Source organism: Embiotoca jacksoni, unplaced genomic scaffold (genome assembly GCF_022577435.1).
Source record: "Embiotoca jacksoni isolate LCO1_2020_lvr unplaced genomic scaffold, fEmbJac1.0.p SCAF_10, whole genome shotgun sequence".
In the NCBI taxonomy this organism is placed as follows: Eukaryota; Metazoa; Chordata; class Actinopteri; family Embiotocidae; genus Embiotoca; species Embiotoca jacksoni.
In genome coordinates this window covers 10,608,503-10,623,932 of record NW_027185230.1, presented here as the reverse complement: position 1 = coordinate 10,623,932, position 15,430 = coordinate 10,608,503, and the positions used below count along the sequence as shown (strand labels likewise).

At 44.8% G+C, this 15,430-nt stretch overlaps 1 protein-coding gene across 3 annotated transcripts in view; it reads right to left on the bottom strand.

Moving 5' to 3' along the window:
- Positions 1-491: 491 nt before the first annotated feature.
- Positions 492-15,430, bottom strand: part of ttc28 (tetratricopeptide repeat domain 28) — a 106,500-nt gene continuing 91,561 nt past the window's right edge. For 2 of the 3 annotated variants that reach the window (XM_069165799.1, XM_069165812.1), the window contains 17 exons: positions 14,971-15,100; positions 14,572-14,799; positions 13,310-13,478; positions 11,154-11,294; positions 9,751-9,895; positions 9,471-9,650; positions 8,844-9,382; positions 8,518-8,765; positions 8,130-8,254; positions 7,489-7,566; positions 7,246-7,405; positions 6,999-7,075; positions 5,331-5,354; positions 4,924-5,053; positions 4,155-4,262; positions 3,435-4,065; positions 492-2,299 (listed from right to left, as the gene is read on the bottom strand). In XM_069165799.1, coding sequence (XP_069021900.1) covers positions 1,216-2,299; positions 3,435-4,065; positions 4,155-4,262; positions 4,924-5,053; positions 5,331-5,354; positions 6,999-7,075; positions 7,246-7,405; positions 7,489-7,566; positions 8,130-8,254; positions 8,518-8,765; positions 8,844-9,382; positions 9,471-9,650; positions 9,751-9,895; positions 11,154-11,294; positions 13,310-13,478; positions 14,572-14,799; positions 14,971-15,100 — 4,197 coding nt within the window. In that variant the 3' untranslated portion in view covers positions 492-1,215. The remainder of the gene's footprint in view (positions 2,300-3,434; positions 4,066-4,154; positions 4,263-4,923; positions 5,054-5,330; positions 5,355-6,998; positions 7,076-7,245; positions 7,406-7,488; positions 7,567-8,129; positions 8,255-8,517; positions 8,766-8,843; positions 9,383-9,470; positions 9,651-9,750; positions 9,896-11,153; positions 11,295-13,309; positions 13,479-14,571; positions 14,800-14,970; positions 15,101-15,430) is intronic. The other variant, XM_069165803.1, reaches the window with a different exon arrangement.

Sequence of the window (15,430 nt, the reverse complement as noted above, 5' to 3'; positions counted from 1 at the left end):
GAGTAATTTTTTTTAACACACCAGGTCCTGCTGAAAGCTAACTAGCCTAGCTTAGCAGAGTAGCAGTCTCTCGGGTGGAATTCTCTTGGGTTGTTATAGTTAAGCATCTAAAAATTAAACACTATGCATTCAAAGATTAATTTGGGGAGTTTGAAAAGCTACCCAATAGCATTTAAATAATTCAAATTAGCCCCATAATGTGATGCACACATTGATACATCAGCAGACTAATTATGTAGCTGTTAAGCAAGTGTGTGGTGGAATAAAAGAGTGTGACCTGAGATAGTGGAGAACAGGTAAAGTAGCAGAAAATGCCTCAGGTAAAAGCAGTTTAAAATTATATGCACCATACTCGGTTAAATGTATTTATACTGCTGTAATAATACTGTTAATACAGAATTTTATATTTACGGTTTTGCGTTTATTATAAGTAAAAACAATGTTTGAAGAATTTTGAGCTTCACTAAGTATTTATGTCATCAACGCGAGACCAGGAAGGGAAACATTTTTATTTGTCAACTTTTTGAGTGATTGAGGTTTTTCTGAATAGGAGTCTGGCACAGCTGCAAAATTGTACATTATAAAGTGAATGAAACAGCAAGAGGAAACATGCTGGCAATCACACGTGAAACCGAACCGCCATAAAAATATCAAAATGTTTTCTTCTTGGTTTTAATTGTCTTTATAAAATGTGTAATAATGACTGGAAAACACGGTTTACTTAACAAAATAAATGACAACGATAAGAATCGGTAATGACGTGACAATAATTAATACGCAATAAAATCAAGTTAAAATTCAGGTCGACTTACACGAATATAGCGAGCGTTTTAAATCTTCATTCAGTCAACGGACCGGAAGTCAGAACATTTCTTTTCAGTGTACACGGAGGCATCGGGACACATGCTCTCTATCAGTCATGGAAACACAGTTAAAGCCAGAGACACTTCTCTCAGAGTTATTCAGTCCTTCCAGCTCTCTCCAGAAGAAGGCACAGTCATCACATTCAAAACATTTACATCCCTTCACATAAAACATGTAAAATCACGGTCGGTACTAAAACGTTGTTGTTTTTTTTCATCCCCGTCTTCAGCAGGCGGGGGTTGTGAAAAATGTGTTTCACTGAGAAGCTCCTGTCGTTGTATAAATACACAGAAAATGACCCAGAACATTGCCCTCCTGGGTCAAAGATCAGCAGGTCAAATGTATCCGAACTCAACATTTAGAGGACGGGAAAAAGTGTCCAGGTGAGAGGAACTTGTAGCCGTTCCCAGAGGGAAGTCTCATGCCTCCTTTGGAGTTCGTGTGAAGACCAGACGCCGGATGCGGAGGCGGTTTACTGTCCAGTTTTTGGTGCCCGTTTGGTCTGCTGTCAGTGTTGTGATCCTTGGGTCCCTCCGCGTCTTTCCCGACGGACTCGTGTCTCGGTGAGAGATTCAGCAAACCCAGAACATCCTTCTGAACCGTGCTCATTTTTTTGCTCCCACCTCGGAGTAAACTGCCGGCGCACGGCACCTCGTGTTTCTGGCCGGCGTTGGCCCAGAAGGTTTTCAGGTTGTGGACGGCCTGGACTCTGTTGTCCTGTTTGAGCTCGGGGGTGTTTGCCGGGCTGGAGGAGGCTGAAACGGATCCGGCGGAGGAGTAGGAGAGGACCGGCGAGGGGGCGGTGTCGGTGGGAGAGCGTGAAGGTGAGATGAGGGCGGTGAAAGGTGAGCTGGGGTATTTCAGTTTCAGCGTGTGCACATCTGGGGAAGCCCGGTCCTTCACGGAGAGAGACAGAGACGGGGAGGAACGAGCCGGGCTGCTGTAGCCCGAGCTGACTTTCTGCAGCGACGAGGAGCGGGACGGCGGTTTGGGTCGAGTCGGAGGAGGTGTTGAGGCGGAGGTGGAGAGATGACCGGAGAGCGAGAGCGGAGAGGAAGACGCCTTCAGACTCGCTCTGCTGGGCGGTCTGCTGAATGCACTGGTCTCGGAGGGCTGGAAGCCTCGTGCTCCGTGAGTGGGAGTCAGAGTCGGGGTCGTGGGAGTCGACGCGGACGGCTGCCTGGCGTGAGCCTCCTTTCTCCCCTCGGCTCCCCTCGGAATCTTCGCCCTCATGTTTGCCTTCTGCAGGCTCTCCACGGCTTGCATGTGGCTCTGGGTCTCCTCCAGGATCTTCTGGGCCAGTTCCTGAGGATCCAGTTGTCCCGCCGGTCCCGTCCTCTCCTCCTGGGATTTGACCGTGCTGTCCGTCTCGGTGCTCGACTGGTCCGACTCGGAGCTGCTCACCTTCCCTTTGCCGGTCCGCTGGGGAGGTGAACTGGAAAACAAAATGAAATAGAGAGATAAATTTCCCGTATGTAGAAATGAAATATGTGCCTTTTGAAACCGTTATATCACTCTGTAATAAAACAGAAAAACTGAAAGATACAGAGGCGCAAAACTGTCCCGGTTGAACCATCAGTAAAAAAAAATGGAGGTTGTTGAAAAATATCTCGTTCTTCGATATTAAATCGAAAAAATACAGGCCTGTGTACATAAAAACTGAGGAAGAGAAGCCAACTCCCAGAATGCATCGTGGTAGGAACTACGTTCAGTTGTGTGCGCTGCTGATAAAACATCAACAGTTACAGATACAGTTCGGTGTTTGGCTGAGACAATAGCATGCTAGGAAATGTATGCTAACGATGTAGCAACAATGAAGAGAGCTGGCAGTTAGCTTAGCATAAAGACTGGAAACAAGCTGTCTATTATCACCTCCAAAACTCAATCTCTGTGAAATCTCACTAATATATTCTGAAATGTTGTCGTAATTAGTACATGAATTCTCGAGTTATGGCCACAAATGTGTTGCGTGACATCACTGTAACGTTTGACCTTTTACCCCTGAGCTCTTATCAGTTCATCTTTGCGACCAAGTGAAGATTTGTGCCAAATTTGAAGAAATTCCCTTCGACCAACCAAAAGTGACGTCACCCGTTGGTTTGTGAACATTATGAAGCCTCCAGTCGGAGCGGTTTGGAGCAGGAAGTGACCATATTTGGAGAAGCTGGGGGAGGAGCCAGCGGTGGATCGGACTGATCTGATTGGAAACCCGGTGACACTACATCCTGCCCGCTGATAGCTGTAACATGACTGCATCACAGGCCTGTCAATCAAACAGACACCCCATGTCTTTTTGAAGCTTATTTTCTAATTAATGACGGATTATTTTCAGATAGACCGCCAGAAAACTTATAAGAAGGAGTGACTTTAGCTAATAACACAGAGATAACTCACAAAAAAAACTTCAAATTTCATGAAGTTGGATGGGAGTCTATGGAGCTGGAGGATTTTTGGAGCCAACCTCTAGTGGCACTCGGTGGTATTGCAGCTTAAGACACTTCCGTATCGGCCTCATTTTTCAGACCCGTAGCTTCGTCCACTTACGTCTAAACAAACAGTACTGAACTTACATTTCCTGCTTGACCTTGGGGCTTGAGGAAGCTGTAATGGGCAGCGGCGGAGCTTTGATTGGAGATGTCGGCGTGCTGATGCTTCCCTTGGAGGACACTGTTAGAGGATAACCGTGCCCCCCCACAGATCCCCTCCCAGCGCCCCCTCTGCCGTGTCGGTGTCCCGCTGGAAGTGGCAATGTGTCACATTCCCGCCCTCCTCGCCCCAGCGGCTCGCTGCTGATAATGGAGTACCCCTCGTACTCATCCTCGTCTCCTTCCCCTCCTCCGTGATTGGTCAGCCGACCCCTCGACAGGCCACTTGAATGGCGCTGCGGGGCGTAGAGCCCCGCCCCTCCGCGGGCTCTCTCTGGCTCCTGCTGATGTGAGCGCTGGCTGATTACGTCGCTTCCCGCGGGCTCCGGTCGGGACAGGAAACTGAGGGAGGAGGCGAGGGAGCTAAGGCTGTAGACGGAGATGGCGTCGCAGGAGAGGTTGTCGGGGCAGACGGGAGGTAAGAAGGAGGGCTGAGGCGGGTAGCAGCCGAAGGAGAGGGGCAAGGAGTGTGGCTGGGAGGCCGACTGGGATGACGACAGGGACTCCAGGGAGGACGAACTGTCCATGCTCAGTCGCTTGGGAAGCTCTGTGGAGTCTAAAAGAAGAGACGGAGTATTAGTGGAACACAGACAAAGATTTAACAGAGTTTAGTTTGAAAAAAAAAAAGTTTTGAATTATTCTCACCAAACAGAGCCAGAAGAGACTGAAGGGCGAAATGCATGATGCGCCTGCTGGCCTGTTTTCCAGTCTTCAGCACCACCTCCTCCTGACCCACCTCACACAGATCAAACCCTGACAGACAGACCAGGACTTCAGTTCAGTTAACTTGAATCTTTACATGTTACTTTTAGTCAGAGGTAAATAATGTGCTCTTTACTCCACTCCAGTGCAGTTATTTAACAGCAGGTAATTTGAAGATGAAGATTTTACATATACAAAACATGATGAGTTCATTAAATAATCAGACAGCACAGAAGATCTAAACAATCAGCACAGTTTCAAGATGGACACCCAAGATTAGTGATTAGTTTCAGGATCTGACCAAATGTGAGCTATGATCACAATCTCCACTTCTGGTCTTTTAGGTCTGGCATCGTGAACACAAGATTGGGACTAACAGGAGTTCATCGTGACCTTTGACCACCAAAATTGAACCATTTCATCCTTGAGTCCCAGTGAATATCTGTGCCAATAGAGATATCACATATTCTTGAGAATAGGACGGACAGATGGACGAATAATAATATTTGGGATTGTGTCATATCCATTTTTGGATTTATGAACGTAACTTCTTACTGGGCTCTACTGACTTTAGAACAATCTGGTTCTTTCAATTACTTCTTCTTTATTCACTACTATACCTACAATTGACCCAGCTGATGAAGTGGATCAATGACAATAAAGCAGAAAAAAAATGAGAGTGAAGCTGTAGTTTCTTTGGCCGATGACTCACCGAGCGCAGCCAGGAACTCGTGGCAGCCCGGGAGCCTCCAGAGTTGCACACTTATCGACACTTGAATCGGTGCCAGCGGAAAGTCTTGCTCTTTGTCGCCCGACTGCAACTGCACCAGCACTTGATGAAGCTTCGGAGAGGAAAGGAGAAGGAATGATTGGAAGGACGGAGGAGGAGGGAAAGAGAGGGCTGCTTCATGCTGCTGACTCATTTCTAATGTCACATGAAAAGAATGTTCCGAAATCGCATCATTTTTTTGAGTAAACTGGTGACCAAACTATATTTATTACAGCAAGATTGACACAGCACCCACATCAAAGATCTTTCGAAACAAAATCTCTACGTGCGGCGTCTTAGCGTTCGATTCTGTGTTTACTGGCTTTGACCAGTCTTTGAACTGAACTTACCATTCCCACCATGCTTATAACCGCCTTTGTGAGGTGGGTATGAGAGGAGAGGAAACACAACTTTAGTGGTTTATTCCAGTGAAAATGTTGGGTTTGAGTCACTGCACACTCAGCCATGCATGAACGATGGTTTGCTTATGCTGATGTTGCCTGATGTTACCAATACAGTGTGTATGGAGGGCTACGACGAGCCGACAGTGATGCAGCTTGTCACCAATAAACAAACAGCTGCACATGAAAACTGACAGTGAAATGAAAAGTGGGGAGTTCCTGTAATAACATTTCACAACCAGATGCATGATGGATCTGTTTTCTAGTTATGGGCGGGAAATAGGGAAAACAGGTGCAGAACATGTCATGATCATGTCAGATGCACAATCCAATAATAAATAAGCACGTCGACTACAACAACAACACACAAAATGCTCAAAATGTTGGCATGAACCAGGGTTGGGAAGTAACTCAGTATATTTACTCGAGTACTCTACCAAAGTACGAGAAGCTGGGGGGGGGGGGGAGATTTTGCGCTATACATTGCGCGGGAATATTATCGATGTATTGATATATGGACAAGAGTATTTAACTATATAAACAAATAAATTCATTTGTCAGGTGTACTTAACATTTATAACAGGTTTACAAAATGTTTTATTTCGTTTTTCTGTCTGTTTGCTTGATGATCCAATTTTGCTACAATAAAAATTATTAACGTGACATTCTTTTTTTAGCTAAAATATTTGATCAGATGGTGACAAGATTTTGTTTGGGGGACATCATTTAAAGCTACAAAAAGGTAATGGATCACAATATATCAAAATGTATGTTGCAACACGCATTAAAATTAGGATAATATTGTATCATGAGAACTCTGGTGATTCCCACCAATATAAAGGAGCATATTTTACTTGAATATTTCCATTTTACTTCATACTTCATCTCCACTATATTTCAGAGAGAAATATTTTACTTTAAATATTTAACGATGAGTTATTATTCAAAACTTGAACGTTTTTTTTTTTTTTTTTTTACTTTTTTTACTTGGAGTATGTTTTACTTTATGATACAGAGTAAGTTGTGAAGTGGGCGGGGCCACTGCTTCCAGAAGTATTTTCCCCCCATTCTGTATTCCCATTTAAATTTTGTCTTAATATCTTTAATGTCACTGACCACAAAAACAGTTTTAGCTATTATGTCTTCATTTCTGAGAAATCTTGTTTTCTCAATCTGATTGGGACCCCAATGACACTCGGCCCCGCCCACCTATAGTGGATACCTGACTGCACCACTGGCCTGTCAATCAAATAGACACGCCCCCAAACATACCGCTTTTTAAGGCCTAATGCCTAATCAATGAAGGGATTATTTTCAGATAGGCCGCCAGAAAACTAATAAGAAGGAGTGACAATAGCTAACAACACCGAGATAGCTGGTGGAGACATTTTATTGACTTTGTATTTCATGAGAGAAGTTAAATGGGATTCCATGGAGCCGGAGGCTTTTTAAAGCTAGTCCCTAGTGGCAGACCTGAAAGTTAAGTCCACTTTTATATGCCTGTAATGGAGTATTTTTACATTGTTGTATCGGTACTTTTACTTCAGTAAAGCGTCTGAGTACTTCTTCCACCCCTGTCATGAACATCTGAGCTGCTACTGTACAACATGGCAGTACCTTATGAATGAGCTGCTCTCCGGCCTCGGATACTGTGACCAGTTTACAGAGAGCCTGCAGCGCTGCCGGAGTCAGACCTGCGGGGTTACAGGAGGGTAATTACACCTTCAAACTGAGATTTAATATCTGGTCAGGTGTAGCTTATAAGTGGAAAAATGTCGTCTGACAGTTCAGGACAAAACCGGTTGTTAGTTCATCGGCGTGAGTGACATAAGAGACGTTTTGAGTAAGAGAGAAGCCGCGGTACCGAGCAGAGACTGCAGCGTGGTGCTGCACTGTTGCAGCCGATCCCCGGGGTCCGACATGGGGAAGAAAACCGCCCCGGGGAGTCCGGCACCGCTGCCGGAGCAGTCCAACCGGAAACCCACGGCAGACAGCAGGGCCTGCCACCCGGGCACCCCACCGACCTTCAGAGAAGACACACGGACGTGAGCGGAGAAGACACGGGAGAGGCTGACATTTAAAGAGACGGAAGGAGCAGCACACGGACCTTGTTCTCGACGCTCTGCTGCGACGTGTACATCGGGTTACACTGGCCACTCTGGATGCGCTGCAAGGACTTCTCAACCTGTGGAGACACAGAGGTACTGCGAGCTGAGCGTGGCTTCTTCTTCAACTAGCCCACCAGTGTTCAGTAGATTTAAGTTGTTTTTCAGGAGATGGAGGGAAAGTGGTGCTTTAAAAACTATCAGAGGGATAAACATGAGCATATCAGGGTCACAGTGGGTCATCATTACATACAGTCAGTAGTTTGGTCTATAAAATGTTGTCAAATAAAAAACCTGAAACCCAAAGACATTAAATTTACTTTCATAGAAAACAATGCGTTTGCTGACATCACCGATTAACTGATTATTTAAAAGTCACGTTTATGTCATATTGATGGCAAATTGGCTGTCACAGAGCTGATATCTATCTTGGATTGTTAAACTAATTACGATTGGTGTCACCCAAGTAGCAACTTTCTTGAGAGAAGTTGATGCTTTTTGAATGGGAGTCTATTGTAGACAGCCCCTAGTGGCCCTCGGTGGTATTACACTTTAAGGCACTTCTGCATTGGCGTCACTTTTCAGACTAATGTAGACTCATATAAACACTGTTAATAACTCTGGAGGTGTGTTGGCAACTCACCAGGTGCAGCAGGACTCTGAGGGCGTCTCTGGCCCTCTCTGGGTACTGGAGGATCTCCGCCAGGGCCTGACCCACCAGCGACATGGGGCTGTTCAGCTTCACATCACTGCCGATCAGCATGTAACCTGAAAAAAAAAAACACGACTTCCCGTGTTTTTACAGCTGTATCCATTTGGTTTATAGATAACTCAACAAAATGAAATGAAAATAAAACTTTAGAAAACTTGGAATAAGACAAAGAACAATCCTTTTTTTGGTCCTGAGGGGAAATATGTGGCTCTTTAGCTGCTACATGCTGCCGTGGTCGACGACGAGTAAGAAGACCTTGATGTTTTCTATCAGATTAATCCTGTGTGGTATTATTGAAACTCAAGAGTTGTTTGCTCACCGGCCCAGTTGGAGGGGTGTGAGAAGTGCTTGCTGCCCTGCAGCGTCTTCATGGCCTCCGTCAGAGCCACGCTGGCTTTGGTCCCGTTGAGGAGCGCCGTGTAGAACGTGTGCGTGAACACTTTGGAGGCAGCGATCGGCACCGGCCACAGAGACACGCACACACACTGCACCCCCGCAGCCAGGAAGGCTCGGGTCAGACCCACGACACCGTCGGCTGTCACTCTGTTGTTGGACTCCGGGTACAACCTGAGGAGATGAAGGGGGTCAGAGGTCACGTGCAGCTATCGCACTGGACCGGATCGGTAAATGTTGTACGAGTTGTACCTCAGAACCACCAGTTTGACTGCCAGGCACAGGTCCAGTATGTCGGCGGCGGTGAGGAGCAAGTCTTGAAGCGGCGGACTGTCACACACACTCTCCGTGTCACGCACACTCTCCCCGTCGTCGCTCCTTTCGTCTGGGCTGCTCTTCGAAAACAGACCCTTTGCCTTTCCGTCCTGATCTTCGCCCGACGCCTCGCACGGGGACTTCTCCTTGGGTCGCCCGCCCGCCCCCTCCCCCCCGCCGTGCTCCGGTCCCGGGGCAAAGACCAGCGCCGCCAGCTTCCATGATATGTGCGTTGCGAAGTGGACGCACTCGGCCTGACTCAGCGCCGCCAGGACGCGCTCCTTCGTGGCGTTGGCTCCGGTCAGGGGGTGACATCCCAGCTGCTCCCCCAGCCACAGGGCTTCGTCCTCGGCTGAAGGTAGAGGCCCCCACAGCCAGCGGTCCATGACGCTGGGGGGCAGGCGGGGAGCGCCGACCACTGCGGCCACCGAGCCTCCATCGGGGCAGAGTAAGGGGCCGCAGCGGCGGGGATGAGGCTGTGGATCCAACACCGATTACAGAAATCTTAACAATCATTTTAGTGGAACCAACAAAGTGTTTAAGACGATGATGTTCGTGTCCTACCTTGATCGATGCTCCCAGGCTGGCTAAAGACGGTACAGAAAGGAGACTGAACCTTTCGTACAGGTACTCATTAGAGGAGCTGCCTTTGAGCAAAGCAAAGGGGATTAGGTACAATTCCCCCTCCAGAACTAACACGAGCTGTTGGTGTCGGCCCACGGGTCCGCTGCTGTGCATCAGACCCTGGAGGGACAATGACACACAGATTCAAGAGATAAAGTATAAAAAAGGAAATTCAAATACACAGTCGATTTAAATGTAGATAATTCACACTCATGCATACCCCTTCCATTGGAGCTATCAGTAGGTCGTAAAGAGCTCGTAGAGGAGGTTTGCCGATGGTACTCGGTAGGCGGCAAAGAGACGACAAGCTGTCCTTCACTGGAGACACCGTGGCACTGTACAGACTCGTCATGCTCTGACAGCTCCTGTTGAGAGGACACACACTGTTACCTGTTTGAAATGAATTCAATAATAAGACTAACAACTCTGAGGCTGCAACCAGGCACAGCTTTGAGCTGAATGATAACCTCCTCACAATGATAAGAAATGGTGTCGTATTCACCGTGTGCAGGAGACGAGTCTGCATGATTGGCACCCTCTTGTGATATTCACAACAGCGGCACTGTAAATCTTCTACAAGTCTCAAGTTCACGAGTTGTGACGTGTTTGCTGACGTTTACAGAAAGGTCAGAGGTCATGAAAGTTCATGTTTGTTTGGATGTTAAGCTAAAATATTGTAATTTTAGTCATGTACAGTTTGTCTTCATAACTTTGATAATAGCCTACGTCTGAGGAAAATGTTGATCTTCCCAACGGCCTCATCTCTTCCCTCTTTGTCTTTGTATTTTCTGCATTTTGTTACCTGCCCTGTTAGCTGATAAACTGTTAGCCTCTGGGGCTTCTAGACGGCATCCACGTTGCCATTGCCTGGCACCGGTGCTTTTACGACTTAATCGCTTGAACACCAAACAGTGCACATGACTTTACATGTCGTAACCTCGAGCTCACGAGTTCCATTTGAACACAGCATTAGTTTAGCTTATCATACTAACAGTTGCTAATTAGCACTATAAACAAAGTACAGCTAGTTTTGAAGGCAATGTGAACAGTTTTATAGGTATTTTGTCCTGAATTGATCAAATACTGCCAAATTAGACATTAGATGTTGTTACATAAAGAGTTAAAGAACTACCAAAGTGATTACGATTCATCCTCAGGATCAATCAAATCAAATCTCTGAGAAATTCCCCCATCTTCACATCAGATATTTTGACCAGCAACAGCTACAAAACTATGACAGTGAACAACATGGCAAAATAAAAATAACCTAAAACTTGCTTACTGAAATGAAATGCAATCATTTTTCACATTATCAATTACACCTTTTTACTTTTCCTGCTATGATGAGTCAAATATCGGCTGTCGGAAATGTTAACAGTTGTTGAGATATTTAACTTAAAACCACATAAAAATGGTCATTAGGGTTCATCCTCTGGGGATAATAAATGTCTATACAAAATGTTCTACCCATCCATCTTCTCGGGAAAACTAAGTCCTGCTGGTGATGTTTGATAAAGTCAAGAGATCCCCAAATTTAGTGATTTTCATCCTCTTGAGACCAAGAATTTGTGCAAAAATTTTGTGGATTTAAAAAAAATATATTGGGTTAATAATCAATCAAACCTGTTGAAGAGGTTATTCCTGGACACCATGCGCAGATAGCCCGTGGGGTCGGTGGCGGAGGGGAGTTTGCTGTTCAGCTCCTCAAACTGTTGCTCCAGCAGATCTCCGGCTTCACTCTCCGTCTCACTGCTGGAGCAAACTCTGCCAAAAAGACACCAACGTACAGGAGAAAAATTACATTATAAAACAATTAAATGTTAACATTTAACTCAGCTAAGTTTGGTGATCCTTCGTCGTAGAAAAACCTGCAGCTTTCTCTTGTTACTACTTTATCATTACTACGTCATTGTCTCAATTTAATTTAACAGGATGCAGGAAACAAACAAAAAGTTATGAAATAAAAAGTCATCTTGCAGTCTTTTGCTACCTCCTTAAGAAGAATAACAAGAGTCTTTTCACAAAAACGAGCAAATAAGTAGTAATTAATAACAGCAACCGTTCGTGCTGGACTCACGGCTGTCTGTTCGTAAACACCATTACTCTTTACGGAACCCTCTGGCTGCACATTTTACACGCTTAGAGAGTTAGTCCATGTTTAAAAAGGCAGTTTCTGATTCCTGGATACACGCAAGAGGGCAGTAAAAACCCTCCTCATGGGACAGGAAGCATTTTAATGCTGCATGTGTGCAAATGATTTTCATGCTGTGGATGATGCAGGATTTATAATCATCATATGTAAAACGGACAGAGGCTCCAGACTCAACACACACACACACACACACACACACACACACACACACACACACACACACACACACACACACACATACGTGACAGACCGTGAATCACTGCTGGCGACAGTAACCCCCGCTGCAGCGGTTTTCACAGAAAGTCGAGATGCAGTTTGTGTGGGGGAACATTTGCTGACACGACATGTGGTAGTGATTTAGAGACTCGTCCGGTGGTGCCAACCAAAGGCCTGAAAAGTTGCGGGCAGGATAATTGAGGATGAGGAAATATGGCAGCAGAGAGCAGGAGGGAAGGAAGACAGATGACATGCAGCAGCGAGTCTTCTCTTCCTCCTCTGCTCACTTCCCCCCCTGTTTGATTTAATGACTAAAGATGTACAACAATAAGATAATTAGATGAGGCTTCAACTCAAGGGATGATGATGTTTATCATCTCGGTGCAGCTTCGTAGCATCCTAACATTCACTAATCATCCCTAAAAGGAAAATACAGCCGAGGCTGATGGGAATTACATTAGCTTTAATAATCACTAAAGTTATTACAACTCATCCTGAGGGGAGCATGAATGTCTGTCCCGAAAACTTCATGCTGATTCATCCAATGGTTGTCGAGACATTTCACTCAGAGTCTCAAATGTTAATCTAATGGAGCCATGGACGAAAAGTCATAAATTCATCAAAGACAGTAGGATGTATCCTCTGGGGACCATGCAATGTCTGTAAAACATCATTTAGATGTTGACATGTTATACTGGAAAATTTTGAGCTGCTGGTACCGCGAGATTAACTGTCCGAGGATCAGCCAAGCCATTACGATACATCCTCTGGGGACCACGAAATGTCTGTAAAAAAATGTTTGGCCAGTACATCATATAGATGTTGGGATGTTGCACTGGATAGGTGAACATTTTGAGCTGCTGTTGGCCCTAAAGGAAAAGTGAAAGGATTACTTCAGTCAGTAGGATACATCCTCTGGGGAACATGAAATGTCTGCACAAAATCTTGAGCCAGTACATCATAAAGATGTTGGGATGTTTCACTGGATAGGTGAACATTTTGAGTGGCTGGTGGCGCTAGGGGAAAGTCAGAAGATCACACAAGTCATTAGGAGGATGTATCCTCTGGGGACCATGCAACGTCTGCACAGAATTTTATGCCATTACATCACATAGATGGGTCAGATGTTGTACTGAATAAATGAACATTTAGAGCTGCTGGTGACGCTAGAGGAAAAGTTAGAGGATCACCAAAATCAGTGGGATCCATCCTCTGGGGACCATGAAATGTATGTAAACATTTTTTTACCAATATATGATAGAGATATTCAGATATTACATGGGATAGGTGAACATTTTTAGCTGCTGTTGGCCCTAAAGGATTGCCCAATTCAGGAGGATGCATCCTCTGGGGACCATGAAAGTTTCATAGCAACTTTCCATGCCAGTAGTCAGTGGAGAAGACGCCCTACCTGCTGTAGTGGGTGTCCACTCCAAGAGCCTCTCTTGCATTGCAGATGTACTGCTCCAGAGACATTGGACTTCCACCCGCTCCGCCTCCACCCTGCGGACTCCCACCTTCGTCCTGGAACTCCTCCAGTCCGGCCTCTCCAAGATAAACCTCATTGAACTTCACGATACCTGTTGGAGCATTTCAGGAAGAATGCAGAAGAGTTAGAGCCCCTGAAAAAATGCTACCTGGCTAAAAGCCCGGTAGTTGGTGGATTTTATAGGCTACTTTGTCTGTTGCAACCTCCAAAACAAAAATCTTGGGTGGAACAAATTTGTTGCCACAATTACTTTAGAATTGAACCATATTACTATATTAATAGCTTTTTGCAGCAGCAGTTTTGTAAATATTTCCACCTGATTCAGTCCTTCCAGGATTTTGTCAAGTTTATTGTGGTTGTTGCAATCAAAAATATCAGATTTTGCAGCTATTTCTAAAAAAAAATAGCGATGTAATTTGCAGAATTTTATGATTTTTTTTAATGGTAGAATTCCTGGAATTAGCAAAGATTGCACGGTGAGGTAAGAAAAATGATTTTTTTTTTTTAAACAACTACCTGATAAAGAGAATATGCAATATGTAAATTAATTGAGTGCGATTCTGCAAATATTGCGTAGATTGCTTGAATTTACGTTAATTATTGCAATTGCAAGAACACAACGTCCTGGATGGACTGCTGATTTTACAAACCTTTATTTAATGCTTAATATGTTCCAAATAAAACATCATGGACCCTTGGCAAAGAGGACACCTGTAACATGAATGTTATAAGCATAAATTACTGAAAGTATTTACCTGCATGAACCTGTAGGACATGAAATATACAACTCTTTTATAAAATGTCTATTTTTATTATGACCCAGTGCATCATATGTACATTAAAGACCATTTTAATCTCTCTCAAAAAATAAAATAATTACTATCATAGCTAGAAAATAGATTTTTTTTTTAATATATGGCAGCAAAAGGTTTTCTTTTTATTTCCATAAAAGTGTGAATTAGTTTTAAGGGTTTCCACACATGAACATATAATAATTTAAAGTCTGGGTTTGATCTTTCCAACCAGGTCTTTAGTATTTTTGTAGACATTCCTGTTTTAGCCAGACGGTGGCACCAGAGGAAAAATCAGGAGTCATGAGTTATATTGTTTTTGCAGCCTCTTTTTCTAAATGACATTAAACTGTTTGGGTGTTTTTTGAAGAGCGTGACGGTAGCAGTGTGTACCTGCGCCCGGAGATATAAGCCAGCTGTACAGGAAGCCTCCTGCCAGAGAGAAGTAGAGGACCACGGCCCTCTGACCGTTGACCGTCTCCAGGATGTGCTCCACGGTGACTGGGATGTACGGGTCAGAGCTCGCCGCTTGGTGACTTCCCTTCTGGCGTTCGACCAGAAGATCTGCGAAGGCACGCGTTCGCCCTCGCTCTGCGATGGCCAGCGCCTCATCGTGGCGGCCTGAGAGTCAGAAACAACATCGAGACGGTGTGTTAGGGAGCTTTAAAAAAGACAAGACTGGTTTAAATCAGCTGCAGTGAAAACAAACGCAGACATCAGGTGTTAATTTGTGCAAAGGAAAAGGTGAGAGCGCCTCACAAACACTTAAAATAACGAGGTAAGGTAAGTCACCGAGGCTGACGAGGACCCTCTGGAGAGCCTGGTACGAGCTGGTCTGCAGATCAAACAGAGAGAGCTTGTAATCCGTGCTGTGCTGTGTCTCATGACGAATTGCCTCGAACAGCACAGACGCTCTGTAGAGCTGTAACACAGAAAAAAATTGCGATTTATATACTGCATCTACAAAATCCACACTCCGTCAGGTGTTCAGGAGGGTTCAGACTGTGAAGATATTTTCATTAAACTGTTAATTGAGTTCTCGTTCACTTATTTCAGCATCTCTGCCTATTAAAAACACATTATTTTAAAGCAGAAACTGATTTCAACTCTTCATTTTAAATCTGAATGACTGTGCAGTTGCAGAGATAACCACTGGGTGGCACTGCAAACACACACGTCCCTCCATCAAACTGGAAACTGACCTTAAACATGGAAGTTATTTACATTGGAAAAACATTTACTCAGTACAAGT